Source organism: Ornithorhynchus anatinus, chromosome 2, assembly GCF_004115215.2.
Source record: "Ornithorhynchus anatinus isolate Pmale09 chromosome 2, mOrnAna1.pri.v4, whole genome shotgun sequence".
Lineage (NCBI taxonomy): Eukaryota > Metazoa > Chordata > Mammalia > Monotremata > Ornithorhynchidae > Ornithorhynchus > Ornithorhynchus anatinus.
This window is the reverse complement of record NC_041729.1, coordinates 131375834-131391961: the sequence shown is the minus strand read 5'-3', so window position 1 is coordinate 131391961 and position 16128 is coordinate 131375834. Positions and strand designations below refer to the sequence as shown.

At 40.4% G+C, this 16128-nt stretch overlaps 1 protein-coding gene across 2 annotated transcripts in view; it reads left to right on the top strand.

The window, feature by feature from the left end:
* KLF12 (Kruppel like factor 12) overlaps positions 1-16128 on the top strand; it is a 440849-nt gene that overhangs the window by 322926 nt on the left and 101795 nt on the right. For both annotated transcript variants that reach the window (XM_029057478.2, XM_039911204.1), the window contains one exon: positions 1928-2063. In XM_029057478.2, coding sequence (XP_028913311.2) covers positions 1928-2063 — 136 coding nt within the window. The remainder of the gene's footprint in view (positions 1-1927; positions 2064-16128) is intronic.

Sequence of the window (16128 nt, the reverse complement as noted above, 5' to 3'; positions counted from 1 at the left end):
ATTATAATCATTAGGGAATGTGTTTGTATATTGTTATATTGTTCTCTCCCCAGTGGTTAGTACAGTGCTCTGCACACAGTAAGTGCTCAATGTATACGAATGAATGAATGAATGAATGAATGAATGAAAGAAGGGGCGTCAAAACCACAGACACAACGGGAATGTCGGGAATCGATTGAGATTGGCAATGGCAGGCAACAAGAAAATTCACCCACCTTTGTGGATGATCAGAAAGGAGAACAGGTACAGAGGTCATAACAGCTGGACTGGCCACAGCCTTTTGTAAAGACTGCACAAACTCTCAACTGCTCAAACCTCCAAAATCTGCAAAATACCCCAGATCTCCCCCGTGCAACCTTGGAGGGCTGGAAACCTCCCTCTGGAGTGGAAGCGGGGAGGGTCATGGGACACTGAACAGAAGGTGTAGAAGGAAGACTTACGTTCATTGTGGGTATCTGATATATTGTTGTGTTGTACTCTCCCAATTGCTACATACAGTGCTCTGCACAAAGGAAGCCCTCAGAAAATGTGACTGATTGATTCATTCATTCATTTAATCGTATTTATTGAGCACTTACTGTGAGCTATCGTTCTTGTCTGTCCGTCTCCCCCGATTAGACTGTAAGCCCGTCAAAGGGCAGGGACTGTCTCTATCTGTTACCGATCTGTACATTCCAAGCACTTAGTACAGTGCTCTGCACACAGTAAGCGCTCAATAAATACTATTGAATGAATGAATGAATGAATACTGTAGCTTGGGAAGTACAATTCAGCAACACATAGAGTCTAGAAGGGGGGAGGCAGACATCAAAACAAGTAAACGCATCAGTAACATCATTATAAATATATATATATATTATAGATATATTCATATCAGTAATACAAATAGAATAATAAATATGTGCCAATATATGCATAAGTGCTGTGGGACGAGGAGGGGGTTAGAGCAAAAGGAGCAAGTCGGAACGATGGGGAGGGGAGGCAGAGGATAAGGGGGGCTTAGTCTGGGAAGGCCTCCTGGAGGAGGTGAGCTTTCATTGGAGATTTGAAGGGGGCAAGTGTGCTAGCTTGGTGGATTTGAGGAGGGAGGGCATTTCAAGCCAGAGGTAGGATGTGGGCCTGGAGTTGATGTGGGGACAGGCAAGAATGAGGCAAGTGAGATTGATTGATTCTTGTTAGGGCCTTAGTTACTCTGGAGGTCTGCATCCCTCTGTCATGTTCTTACAGTAGTTGAGGTCAGTCAGTGGTCATGTGTTCAGTGTTTTCAAAACTGACATCTTTAATGAAGGACTGTGACTCTGAATTAGTTACCTTTTCTGGTCTAACAGAACCTTAACGAAAAGGTGTTGCAAATAAAATTGCTGCTGAGAACTGACTATTGCCCACTGTTTGGGAGAAATGCTAAAAGAATAATCTAAAATTTTCATTTATCTATTGGTTGAGATTACCACTCCAGAAGGTCTTTTTCTAAAATCGGTGCCTTAGAAATTTCTGGTTTGACTTTTAGACCACTTTTCAATCCCTCATTTCTAGCAAAGAGGCTGTAAAACCAATGTAGTATTCAAAAGACTGGCGACAGGAGGAAGAGAAGTTGAAAGAAAGGTTTGGGAATAACCACTGATTGAGTAATCAGGCCCTGAATTGTGAGTTGTTGAAACTTCTACAATTTAGCATGCTCGATCTCTTGAGTAACTAATGTGAAGTTGGTAAATCAAATAAATAAGTGGCTGTAGAAAAAGAAAAATGTCTACATTTTCAGCATATAAAATATTTCCTACTAGAGTTCATTCATTCTTCATTTGATTTATGAAGGAATAGCGATTAGGTTGCACAACTACATGGAAGAGAAATCTGAGCCCTTACTTTGTCTGGAACAAGATGAATTGCATCACACTAATTTTAATCCATTATACGTCTTTTTTTTCAGCACAAATGGACCCTCGAGCCCTATCTCCCAGAGAAATTAAAAGTGACAGTGATGATGACGACCTGCCAAATGTGACCTTAGATAGCGTTAATGAAACTGGATCCACGGCCCTTTCCATAGCCAGAGCCGTTCAAGAGTGAGTATTGTCATATTGCCATGGATGTTCCGTAGATAATGGAAAAACCAGCCGTCTGCTGTTTTAGAGATATGTATTTCTGCTTTAAGATGGCATCCATGCTAGCATCGTTCCATTTGAGTTCATATTGTTCCAAGCAAGAGGAAAATAAATGTTTTTTTGTAAAGTAAATTGATAGTTTTAAGGAATAGCTATAAACACAAGTCATGACAATACAACAACAGCGATAATCCATTGGCAAAATGAATGGGGGAAGGAGGTGATGACCGTACTGGGAAACTCTTTGACTAGGTACGATATCAGAAGCCCTTCAATTCTGCTTGTGAAGGACCCCAAGCAGAAAGGAGAAATTAGTAAGAAATTAAATAAGAAACAGACTTTTTAGAGCCAACAGTTTAAAACACTCTTCACCCTTCTGCATAGTCTCCTACCAGGCTGAACATGGTCAACCTCCATAGAGTCATTTGAGTCTTGTTAGGGGTACTGTACATTTAGAATGTATATCTTTGAAACATATCTAAGGCTATAGGAGAGGAAAGGGAAAATATGGGAGGAGTATGGGTGTAATAGTGAAGCAACATGCCCTAGTGGAAAGGGCACAAGCCTGGGAGTCAGAGGACCTGGTTCCTGGCTCTGCCACTTGTGTGGTCTGTGTCCTTGAGCAAGTCACTTTACTTCTTGGCCATTAACAAGCTAATCAAGTTGGACACAGTCCCTGTCCCACTGGGGCACACGGTCTTGATCCCCATTTTACAGGTGGAAATAAGTGAGGCACAGAGAAGTGAAATGACTTGGTCAAGATTCATTCAATAGTTTTTACTGAGGACTTACTATGTGCAGAGCACTGTACTAAGTGCTTGGAATGTACAATTGGGCAACAGATAGAGACAATCCCTGCCCAATAACGGGCTCACAGTCTAATCGGCAAAGATCACACAGCAACCAGGCAGCAGATCAGGTTTAGAACCCAGGTCCTTCTGACTCCCAGGCCCATGCTCTATCCAGTAGACCATGCTGATTCTCCTCAAGTTACCTTGAAGAGCTTTATGAAGTTCTTGATTCTCCAAGTAATTCTCACTGAACCCTTCCTGCTGTGCCTACCCTCTGAAAGACCCACAGTTTTAATGGCTAACTTGTCTTACCCTGTCGAGTCCCCTCTGACGGATAGCAATGCTATGGACACATCTCTCCCAGAATGCCCCACCTCCATCAGTAATCGTTCTAGTAGTGGATTCAGATAGTTTTCCTGGTCAAAATATGGAAATAGTTTACCATTGCCTCCTTCCACATAGTAAACGAGTCTCTGCCCTCGACTCTCTCCCATGCTGCTGCTCCCCAGCACAGGTGAGTTTTGACTTGTAGCAGATTGCCTTCCATTCTCTAACCACTGCCCAAGCTAGGAATGGAATGAGTAGGCCTCTGCTAGAGTCTCCCTCCCATCATCAAGACTGGTAGAGTACTGGAAACTGTCAGTGGCTAACTAGTTGAAAATATTTTCTACATCTACCTCCCTGCTTTTTAGACCTAAATCATAGTCAGACCAAGAACCGCAAACAGCAGTTTCTCTTACAATCAATCAACCATCAGTCATGCTTATTGAGCAGAGCACTGTGCTAAGTACTTGGGAGAGCACAATATAACAGAGATGGAATATAACACATTCCCTTCCCATAAAGAGCTTACAGTGTAGAGTTTTGATTATATCCTAAAGCACACCTGGACCTGAAGCAAAGATTCATTCAATAGTATTTATTGAGCACTTACTATGTGCAGAGCACTGTGCTAAGCGCTTGGAATGAACAAGTCAGCAACAGATAGAGACAGTCCCTGCCGTTTGACGGGCTTACCGTCTAATCGATGTAACCTTTTAACAGACGCACACACAACTGTGTCTTTATCATGCTTCTTTTAATCCTCACTTTCATCCCAAAATGGCTAATCCCATTTCAAAGGGCAGATGAGTTAACAACAGTGTTTACTTTATGGTCCTTCTAACCCTGCTGTCACATCCTCTTGCGCTTCCCCATCGTCCCATAATCCTAGTCCCCATGGCAAGCGCCTGCCATAATCTTCACTTGGAATTCCTCCACAATTCTCTTTCCGACATTGGAGTTGCTTCTGGAAAATCACGTCCAAAGTTATCTTACACAAATTCAATTCTGGGGCACTAATTCCCCTGACTCTCACATTTAGTCACGTGTAGCTGGTGAAAGACAGGAGGGGAGCATGTAGGGAAGTTTCTCCCGGTCCTCGCAAAGATGCAAAGCATTTCTAAGGACCACATCCTGGAATGTACTCAGCAGGTGTGTGGTGAGTAACCCAGTTGGTGGTGAAGGATGTTGGTCCATAATAAAGGTTCTTGCAGCGAAGGAAACATTTGACCCCTTCCATGATCTGAAGTCTAGCTCTGGCTGCGTTGCTCTGCTTGGGTACGTGGATGGCTTCATCCTGCAACCTCCCATAATGAGAGTTCACTCACAAACCTTCTCTGAATTTGCTAAGATACAACTCAAGGACAAGATTTAGAAGTCTTCTTGCATACCAATTTTCCTCTGTGTTAAGTAGAAATACCTAACCCCTAACTTCAAGTTTCCACACCAACTCTCTTATAACAGCTATTTTTACTTAATATATTGCAGCTTATTCTATTCTCTCTCTCCCCAGATAACTATCTTAGTGTGTCTTGTTATCACGGTTATTAGTATCATTATCATTATGGTCATTATATTTATAAAGTGCTTACTCTATGTCAAGCACTGTTCTAAGAACTGGGGCAGATATTAGTTAATAAAGCCAGACATGGTCCCTGTCCCATGGGAGGCTCACAGTCTAAATAGGAGGGGGAACAAGTGTTGAACCCCCATTCTATATTTGAGGAGACTGAGGCACAGAGAGGTTGAGTGAAACTGAAGCACAGAGAGGTTAAGTGACTTGTACAAGGTCACAGAGCAGGTAAGAGGCAGAACTGGGATTAGTACCAAAGACCTTGGGTTTAGAACCCAAGTACTGCCTTGGTTGCTGTATCTGCCTTCTCACCGACCTCCCGGCTTCCAGTCTCTCCCCACTTTGATCCACGGATCTTGTATCAGTGAAAACGTTCAGTCCATGTTTCCCCACTTCTCCAGTGGTTGCTTGTCCACCTCCCCATCAAGCAGAAATTCCTTACCATTGACTTTATAGCAATCAGTCAGCTTGTCCCTCCTACCTCACCTCACTAATCTCCTACTCCACTCCAGTCCTCTAACTGCAGCTTATTCAGTGTGCTATGATCTCTGTTACCTCATCTGTAAAATGGGGATTAAGACTGTGAGCCTCATGTGGGACAACCTGATTACCCTGTATCTACCCCAGCGCTTAGAACAGTGCTCTGCACATAGTAAGCGCTTAACAAATACCAACATCATTCATTCATTCATTCATTCATTTGATCATATTTATTAAGCACTTACTGTGTTCAGAACACTATACTAAGCGCTTGAGAAAGTACAATACAGCAATAAAGAGTGATGATCCCTGTGCACAATGAGTTTACAATCTAGGAGGTGGGGAGATATGCATCAATAAAAATGAACAGACATCAATATAAATAAATAAAAATTACAGGTATATACATAAGTGCTGTGGAGCAAGGGGGTGGGGAGAGCAAAAGGAGAAAGTCAGGGTGATACAGAAGGGAATGGGAGATGAGGGAAATTGGAGCTTAGTCAGGGAAGGCTTCTTGGAGGAGATGTGAGGATGTGAGGTACAGAGAGAGGAGCGAAGTGTGTGGCCTGGGAGGTGAGGTAGGAGGGGGCAACGTGATGGAGAGCTTTAAAGCCAATGGTGAGGAATCTTTGTTTATATGGACGTGGATAGGCAACACTGGAAATTCTTGAAAAGGGCGGAGGGGGGGGTGACATGTCCTGAACATTTCTGTAGAAAGACAGTCCAGGCAGCAGGGTGAAGTATGGATTGGAGTGGGGTGAGGCAGGAGGTTGGGAGATCAGCAAGGAGGCTGATGTAGTAATCTAGGTGAGATAGGATGAGTGATTGTATTAACATGGTAATAGTTTGGATGGAGAGGAAAGGGCCGCTTTTAGCAATCTTGTGAAGGTGAGACTGACAGGATTTGGTGACAGATCTTGCTGCTGACATCTATCTCCCATCCTTCCCTTTGCCTGGAAATCCCTCCCCCTCCATATATGTAAGACCACCATTCTCCCCACCTTCAAAGCATTTTTAAGGTCACAGCTCCCAAAGCTCTTCTCTGCTTGAACCCTCTTTTCCCCCTCTCACTCTCCTTTCTGTGTCATCTATGCACATAGATCTGTGACTTTTGGATTTTCTATATTCACCTCACCTCCAACCCCAAGCACTTATGTACATATTTTAATTTATATATCATATATTATTTATTCATATTAATGGTCTGTCTGCCCCTCTAGACTGTAAGCCCATTATGGGCAGTGAACATGTACTGTAATCTCCCAAGCATAGTGCTCCGTACATAGTACTGATTGACTCATTGATTGACGTCCTCTCAGTCGCACGCCCGTGCTCGTTCTACTAGGCAATGCTACTATCCTGTTCTTGATTCTTCACCTCCAACCTACTATGAATGCCTTCCTCCTGTTCGGAACTTCTCCCCACTTCAAATACACCAGAACGCAACTCTTTACCTCTTCAAAATCATCCTGAAAGACCCACTCCCTCCAGGAAGCATTCCCTGATTATTTTCCACTACCCCAGGTTGTTTCAATCATTCACCACCTTTTACATTTATGTTTATGAACCAATTCTTAGCCCTTCTCTATATAGCTATTTAAATATGCTCCATGCCTTTTCAATTACTTATTCATCTGCTCTATATTGGACTTCCCTCATTGATTCATTCAATAGTATTTATTGAGCACTTACTATGTGCAGAGCACTGTACTAAGTGCTTGGAATGTACAACTCGGCAACAGATAGAGACAATCCCTACCCAATACCTTTTCAGATTGTAATGCCAGAGACCATGTTTTCAAATGCTTAGTTCAGTACTTTTCTATAGTAAGGATTTAATAAATCATCTTGATCGATACACTGATTAGGTGGGTGCTTATTCCTGAGAGTCACATTTGATTTCCAGAGAAGCCATATCTCTCTCCCAAGGGCATTTTGTTCCCATCCAGGCTTAACTTATTCTTAAACATTATACATTTTTCTTATAGACATTGGACTCTTCTGACACATATATTTTGCTTGCAGTTAATTCCTGAAATATTTTTTTTTATGTGCTCAGTTGGCAAATACCCAGAATGTGTCTATGAATAGTATGTGGTAAATTCCGTCAAGCTGCTGTGATAAAACCACATTTACCTAATGCTCTTTGAAATTAACAGTAAGGGAGAACATTCTTCCTTCTGCTATCGCTGGAAACCAAACCATATTTTTCATGCTTTCTGCCAGATAAGAGTTGAATTTTCTTCTCTTTTGCATATATCCATGATTTTCTGCTTCATATCCAGTGATATTCTTTATTTTTGTAAATATTCATTCAAAAGAATAAGTAAATTATATAGTCTTGCAATACATCTAAGTTTATTAGAATGTGATTCCACTAGATAAAATAATGTAAATATGAATTTAGTGAGGATACAGGCATTTCTTTGATAAGATGGACATAGTACATAGGATATTCTTGATAAAAAAGTGATATTAATAAAAAACGGACAATAAAACTTTTACCTGGAGTTAAGGTTGGACATAGGGCATACATTTCCAAGCTTATATCTATTGTGTGCCACAGGAGAATGAAAATAAGGACAGAGAAGTGCACAATAAGTATGGAATGCAATGTGTTTTTGTAATGTTAGGAGGAGGCAAAAGTGAGAGGAAGGGTAGAAGAAGCCTGTTAAGTTTGTAATGGAACTTGATGAAGGTATAGACATAATGCTGAGAAATGTTAAGCCAGAGCAATGAGGAGTGACATCCCCTTGATGTTCGTTTGTCAGATTCTGAATTTTCCAGTTTGCTTTATGAAATTAATTTCTGATGAAGGAAATGACATTGTGAACACTTGATGAAAAAGCATCTTTGACAAAACCTAGGAGAAAGATAGTCAAAGTGGAGGTATTCAAATTGGAATTGGAAACAATATTATGGTCATGACTGCAGGTCACAGTTGTTCTTGTGTGGGCAGCATTAGACATGGTTTATGTGTAATGCTTCTACCTGGCCCGCACACTCCGCTCCTCTAATGCCAACTGCTCACCGAATCTCGATCTCATCTATCTCATCACTGACCCCTCACCCACGTTCTTCCTCTGTCCTGGAGCTCCCTCTCTCTTTATATCTGGATGATGATCACACTCCCCACCTTTAAAACCTTACTAAGATCATATCTTCTCCAAAAGGGCTTCCTTAACTAAGCCTTCATTTCCCCTTCTCCTATATCCTTACATGTCACCCTTGCACTTGGATTTTCACCCTTTATTCTCTTAACCTCTCTCAACCCCCCAGCATTTATGTATCTTTAATTTATTTCTTTATATTAATGTCTGTCTCCCCCTCTAGAATGTAAACTCATTGTGGGCAGGGGATGTGTCTCCCAACTCTTTCATTCATTCTTTCATTCAATCCTATTTATTGAACACTTACTGTGACAAAGCAATGTCCTAAGCACTTGGGAGGGTAGAATATAGCAATAGAAGGACACATTCACTGCCCACAATGAACTCGTTCATTAAATTGTATTTATATTTTTATTATATAATACTATTATTATATATATATTTATACTCTATTTTATACGCTTCCAAGTGCCTAGTAAAGTGCTCTGCACAACGTAAGCACTCAACACCATTGAGTGATTGATTGATTGATTAATCCAAACACTTATTCTTTTTCACCTTGGTCATTGCATCAGCCTCTTTGCTGACCTCTCTTTCTCCTGTCTCTCCCTACTCCAGTCATACTTCACTTTGCTCTCCAGATCATTTTCCTGCAAAACTGTTCCGTACGTGTTTCCTCCCTCCTCAAGACTCTCCTGTGGTTGCCCATCATCTCCACATCAAACAGAAACTCCATAACATTGAATTTAAAGCACTCAATCACCATGGCCCACCAACCCCCACACTTTACCTTGATGTTTTTCTACTACAGCCCAGCCCACACAGTTCACTTCTCTATTACCAACCTACTCACTCTACCTTCATCTCATCTGTCTTGCTGCCAACCTCTCGCCCAAGTCGAGACTCTAGCTTAGAACACCCTCGCTCTTCATATGTGACATATGATCACTCTCTACATCTTCAAAGTCTTATTAATTGCACATCTCCTCCAAGAGGCCTCCCCCAACTAAGCTTTCATTTCATCTTCCCCCAGTCCCTTCTGTGTCACCATTGAACTTGGATTTGCACCCTTTATTCACCCCTTTCTTAGCCCCACAGCATGTATATGCTTATCCATAATTTATTCATATTAATGTCCATCTGCCCCTCTAGACTGTAAAGTCATTGTGCACAGGGGACGTATCTACCAACTCTGTTATACCATACTTTCCCAGGTGCTTAGCATGGTTCTCTGCACATAGTAAGCACCCAATAAATGTGATTCATTGTTTCATTTATTGATTGTTGTGTATGGAAAGGGGGGAGAGTTCCAGGCCAAGGGAGGTCGTGGGCAAGGAGTCAGTGGCAGGATAGGTGAAATTGAGTACAGTGAGTAGGTTGGACTTAAAGGAGCAAAGTGTGGACATGGTTGTTGGAGGAAATCAGAAATCCGTAGCTTACAATGTAAATAATGGATTTCAAGGTCGTGGTTAATGCACTAAAATGGACTTAATGCACTTCACTCTTAAAAAGAATTGAGAAAACTAAATAAAGTGATAAGTTAGTTATATATTGAAAACAGTATCAGCAACAGGGCAGTCTAGAATCTGTGGTTTTCACTGTGTGCTTTGGGAAGAATGCAATGGGAGACTTAGAAAATATTATTCCCAAAACATGGGTTTGGTTTTAGCAATGTGGGGTCAGTAGAAACAGCTGTGTTTATGCACATGGTCCACAAGAGTAATGCAAGTGTTTCTTACTGTAGCATTTGTCAAGAACATAATCTGTATGTTCTAAGAAAGCTGAGTGTATTTCTTAGGGACTAATGAGAAAATCTATTTTGTTTAATATATTCATAATGGATGTGAAACAGAAAGCACAGTGTGCAAATTCCAAGTTTCCAGATAATCAACCAACTGTATCAAGCACTTAATGTCTGAAGAGGACTGTACAAAGCACTTAAGAGAGTACAATATAGTAGAATCGGTAGACCAACACTGGGCTGGAGGGCTAAACTGAAACAAGACCTCTCAAAACTGAATGAGTCAGCCACAAAATGGAAGAGGAATCTTCTGAAAAATGCCATTAAAAACGATCCAAGCGGCAACTACTGTATATTAGCCTCAGGAAAAAGATCTGAGTAAGTTTTGACCATTCCTTGAAAGTCATTGGTTCAGTGTGAGTGGCAGGATGGAAATGGAGACCAAATGAAAGGACGTAGTTTGAATTGATCAATCCATGGTATGTACTGAGAGTCTATTGTGTGCAAAGCATTGTAATAGATATTTAGAATAATACAGTAGAGATAATCTACATGATCACTGTCCTCTAGGAGTTTACAGTGGAAAACCATTATAAACAAAGAGGGTGGACACTCAGTCTGCAGAAGTTAGAGGCCAGGAAGCAGGCTACAGCTGGAAAACTCTACACTGCCAAGAATCTCCACCACTCATTGTAGACACTGAATGTATGTGTTTATTGTTATATTGTACTCACCGAAGTACTTAGTACAGTGCTCTGCCCGCAGTTACTGCTCAGTAAATACATTTGACTGACTGACTGATGACTCAAAGCAGAAGGCTGACACTGAATTCTGCTAACTGAGCAGTGGGCAGTTCAGTTTACCCAACAAAAGACAAAAAGGTAGAAATATCAGTTAAGAAAGCTACAATTTCACTGGGGACACTGACCACACATTTTTTAACCAGGCTTCAGATTCTACTAAGTGTTATTTTAAGAAGGCAAAAAAAGAATTAATTAATTTAATATACAGTTCCTTTGATTTGGCTTATAATACAAAAAAAACTTTGTGATGCAGGCAGACATGTTTTAGAATCCATTTCATTATAGAAGTAAGATAAATAACTATCTCACTAGGGTTGTTAATGAATGCTTATTGAAGGTTTGTGCTACCTAGAACAAACCACATTAATCTACTGTCTCTTGAGATTCTCAGACTAATGGTTACACATAATAATGAAGATATGCAGCAAAGTAATATTTGTACCCATTGTGGTACCATTTCCGAATGTATCTATCAGTTCCCACTTCTAAATATCAATTTTTTATTATAGTGCAATAGTGTAAATTTGGCTAAGTAGACATAATAACAAACCGGTGAGATTGATTTTGTGTAACTGATGCCAGAAGAGATTTAAAGTTTTTTCTGATATTGATTGCAAGCGTGGCTCAGTGGAAAGAGCCCGGGCTTGGGAGTCAGAGGTCCTGGGTTTGAATCCCGGCTCTGCCACTTGTCAGCTGTGTGACTGTGGGCAAGTCACTTAACTTCTTGGTGCCTCAGTTACCTCATCTGTAAAATGGGGATGAAGACTGTGAGCCTCACGTGGGACAACCTGATTACCCTGCATCTATCCCAGCGCTTAGAACAGTGCTCTGCACATAGTAAGCGCTTAACAAATACCAACATTATTATTATTCCATTTTCTTTCACATTCCGAAGCTTGACTTCATCGAGTAATAAACAATATTGTAGAAGAATTGTTAAACAGTTGGCAGACAAGTGAAGGATGACACAAAGAACAGATCAGTTTGGAATAGAAGACTCTACCGATATAAAATACCTAGGTACATTGCAACTTAATTAAACTCTGTCCAACCTGATAAGCTTCTCCCCCATCAGCACTTAGTACAATGCCTAGAACATAGTAAGCAATTAATAAATACCATAACCTCCACCCCCCCTGCAAAAAATCCCCCAAGGATTACTGTAAAATGCAATGAACTGTATAGATCTAAATGCTTTGTTTTAAGTGTCTATGGATTGATTAATGAATGATGGCATAGGGCTCTGATTATAAAATGATAAATGGTTGTCACATATTATGATGTGAACCTTACTACAATTTTTGGAAAACTATAAGGTGATACCAAGATCAGAGCCATATTGTATGTAATATTTTTATCCCACTTAGAATTTATTTTTAATTACTTTTCATCATCATCATCATCATTATTGGCAATACTATTTGTTAAGCACATACTATGTGCAGAGAACTGTATTAAGTGCTTGGGAGAGTACAATATAACAAAGTTGGTAGATACATTTCCTGCTAGTGAGGGGAGACAGACATGAATATAAATAAATGATTTATATTATATAATTTATAGATATGAATACTTGAAGCTTTACCAATTTGTATTTTAAGATGAAAATGTTGGGACATTTTAGAAAGAATAATTTCATTCATTCATTCAGAGAAGCAGTGTGGCTCAGTGGAAGGAGCCCAGGTTTGGGAGTCAGAGGTCATGGGTTCTAATCCCAGCTCTGCCACTTGTCAGTTGGGTGGCTTTGGGCAAGTCACTAAACTTCTCTGCGCTTCTGTTCCCTCATCTGTAAAATGGCGATGACGACTTTGAGCCCCACGTGGGACAACCTGATCACCTTGTATCCCCCCCAGAACTTAGAACAGTGCTTTGCACATAGTAAGCGCTTAACAAATACCATCATTATCATTATTATTATTCATTCAATCATATTTATTGAGTGCTTACTGTATGCAGAGCACTGTACTAAGCACATAGGAGAGTACAATATAAAATAGATACATTCCCTTCCCACAACAAGCTTACAGTCTGGAGGAGGAAACAGACATTAATAATACAAATAAATAAAATTACAGATGTGTACATAAGTACTGTGGGCCTGAGAGGGGGGCTGAATAAAGTGAGCAATTCAGGACAATGCAGCAGGGACTTGGAGAAGAGGAAAGGAGGGCTTAGTCAGGGAAGAGCTCTTGTTGGAGATGTGCCCTCGATAAGCGTTTGAAATGGGTGAGAGTAATTGTCTGTCATATATGATTGCTCACGGTGAGGAAAGTACTTTGCTAAGTCCTTTTTTTAAATTCATCAGGACAAAAAATTCTTAAATGTTTCTCACCAAAATGCAGCTCCATAGTTATCCCAGTTGCTAGTGGTTTAGACTTTTGCCATTCTAGAACACTTTAATGCTAATAACCTTCAGAAATGTTAAATTTATGCTTCACTGTAATGCCCTGAAGAAGATGAAAACAGTTTGCATTTAGGAAAGTTGTGCACTGGAGAGTAGGTTAAGAAGCAAAAGAAGCCAACTATTCCATTTTTTTTCTATAAATTCTTTATTAAAGCCCATTTCTCTCAGTTCTCACAAACCCAGATTTAAGGCAAGCTCATGCTGTAGTAAGTAGAGAGGCCTAGTGGAAAGAGCCGGTTAGAGGAACTGGGTTCTAATCCTGCATCTGTGACTTGCCAGCTGTGTGACCTTCCTTAACTTCTCAGAGCCTCAGTTTTCTCATCTGTAAAATGAGGATTCAATATCTGTTCTCTCTTCTACTCTGACTCCAAGCCCCGGGTCAGACATTCCTTTTCTAACATGCTATTTCTTCTGATACGAGGGTGTACCGCTACCAAACAGACTCTCATGGATACATGATTGCCCAACAGTGTTCCAGACACAAAACCTAGTGAAAACACATACTTCAACAGAACCAAATATAGAAGAAATTGTAGATGAAAGTTCTGCACTTAATAGAACTAGAATACATAGGGAAATTCCACTTAGATGATCGTTTTGTCTCTAGCCGTAATTATAGTGACCCAGAATAGATCCTTAGGAAAGAATTCCTCTGGTGAAATCAAGATTGGGTATATGAGTTCAAAGTCATTTTTCCTTAAACAAAAGGAATTTATCAGTAAATGAAAGAGTAGTGAAGACAGAGAGGAGGCAGAATCGATCAATCAGTAGCATTTATTGAACGCTTACTGTGTGCAGGGCTCTGTGTTCTCTACACTTGAGAGAGTACAGTATAACAAAATAACAGACTCATTTCCTGTGTACCACAAGAATGTAAATAGCAAGAAGATTTGGGGCCATCTTGGGGTGGAACTTAAGCGTGCCAGGATGATCAGGACAAACACAGCTGGTTCAGTACTATCATCACACAATCCATTTTCCTGAACTCGTTATCTCTGCAAGTCACCTTTCTGTGGAAGTCAGTATCCACAAGTATTGTAATGTCTTCTCTTTACTCCACAGCATCTTATTCTGCCAGGAATCAAATAGAAGACTGCCATATATTTTTTGCAAGGAACCCAGTTTATGCATGTAGGTTCAAAAAAGTCCTTTCTTTTCAGCCCCCTCAATACCAGAGGGTCTTCCTACCCACATCAAAGATGGATTTAATTGGCATTCCTTTAGAAATGACAGTGGTTTCCAAATGAACTCTACCGAATTTATTACGTTTCTAGGTATATTTGCTGTGGGGAATTCCATCACCTCTTCTACTAGCTTCTTCAAAATCTTGAATCGAGGAGTCAATGCTGAGTTGACAAACTTGAAAAAGCAAGTTTTGACTTGCAAGAAACATATGTTCCAGTAACCTCTTTTTATTCTTGCAGAAGCTCAATTGAAGCATCATGGTGGGGCAGATTTTTCCTCATTAATGGGACATTATCCAGACGCTAATGAACATGTCTTCCAGAAATGGAGTATTGGTGAAATACAGACTTGCCTTCAATCACAGAGCTATCCCTCACTTTTAAAGATAGCTACTGATGCTAAGATCCTACTTATGTAATAGAATTCCCAGCAGTATTAGGATCGAGTATCTAGTAGATACAGTTTACGGTTATAAGGACTCAAGAAATAGATAAAAAGGAGACTTGTTCACTAATAACTGGGCCAGAAAGCAACTGCTCTGTAGTCAATTCATGCCCTTTACAAAGTACATTTACATAGTCCATTTGTAAAAATTATTCTCTAATGCACTGATGTATTTCTTGGCACTTTGTCAGGGAGCTTAGACTTTAGTGAAGGAGAAAGGCACACAATGTATTAACAATAATGTTGGTATTTGTTAAGCTCTCATTATGTGCTGAGCATTGTTCTAAACGCTGGGATAGATACATGGTAATCAGGTTGTCCCACGTGAGGCTCACGGTCTTAATCCCCATTTTACAGATGAGGTAACTGAGGCACCGAGAAGTTAAGTGACTTGCCCAAAGTCACACAGTTGACAGGTGAGAGAGCTGGGATTAGAACCCATGACCCCCGACTCCTAAGCCAGTGTACTGTCCACTGAGCCCCGCTGCTTCTCTATGTATTGTAAATACGAAGATAGCACATGAGAATAAAACAGAGACCCAACTAGAAAGAGCAAAAATACATGAACGTAATCAATCAGTCAGTGGAGAGAATCTATGTGCATGTGTGTGTTTAATATACATAAATGTGAAGGTCAGTGTTGAGGTGCAGTAGCAATTAGTTTGAGAACGTCTTCCAGAATAGGCTTGTAATTATGACCCACCATTTGACACTGTTCAGCGCAGGGTACATTTTGAGGTGGTTTATGCAGCAAGTCCAAGAATAGAGTTGTTTTCTCCCAATCTTCATGAACGTGAACTATTTGCAGTCACTCTGGAGAATAGATTGGAATTGCTACAGGTAATTCTTAGTTCCAGTATACAGATTCCCTGCAAATTGGGAAAGGTAGCAGCTGATCTGCTTCATCAACATCAACAGCCTCAAAGAACGTGAGTCCTGCTTTTGCCAAGCTCGCCGCCCTTTCTACCTTGTTCTGCTTCCTCATCGCATAATAGATTTGATTTGTAATTTATATTGAATTTGGAATTGTTTAAGCACCTGTCGGGATCTCAAAGCCACTAAAGTGCAAGAAGTCCTGACGCACAAATCGAATTTCAAACCAGAGAGCCAAAATGTTTTGTTTGTTTTCCCAATTTTCTTTCTCTGATCCTGGGGAGAATACTCAGATATTTGT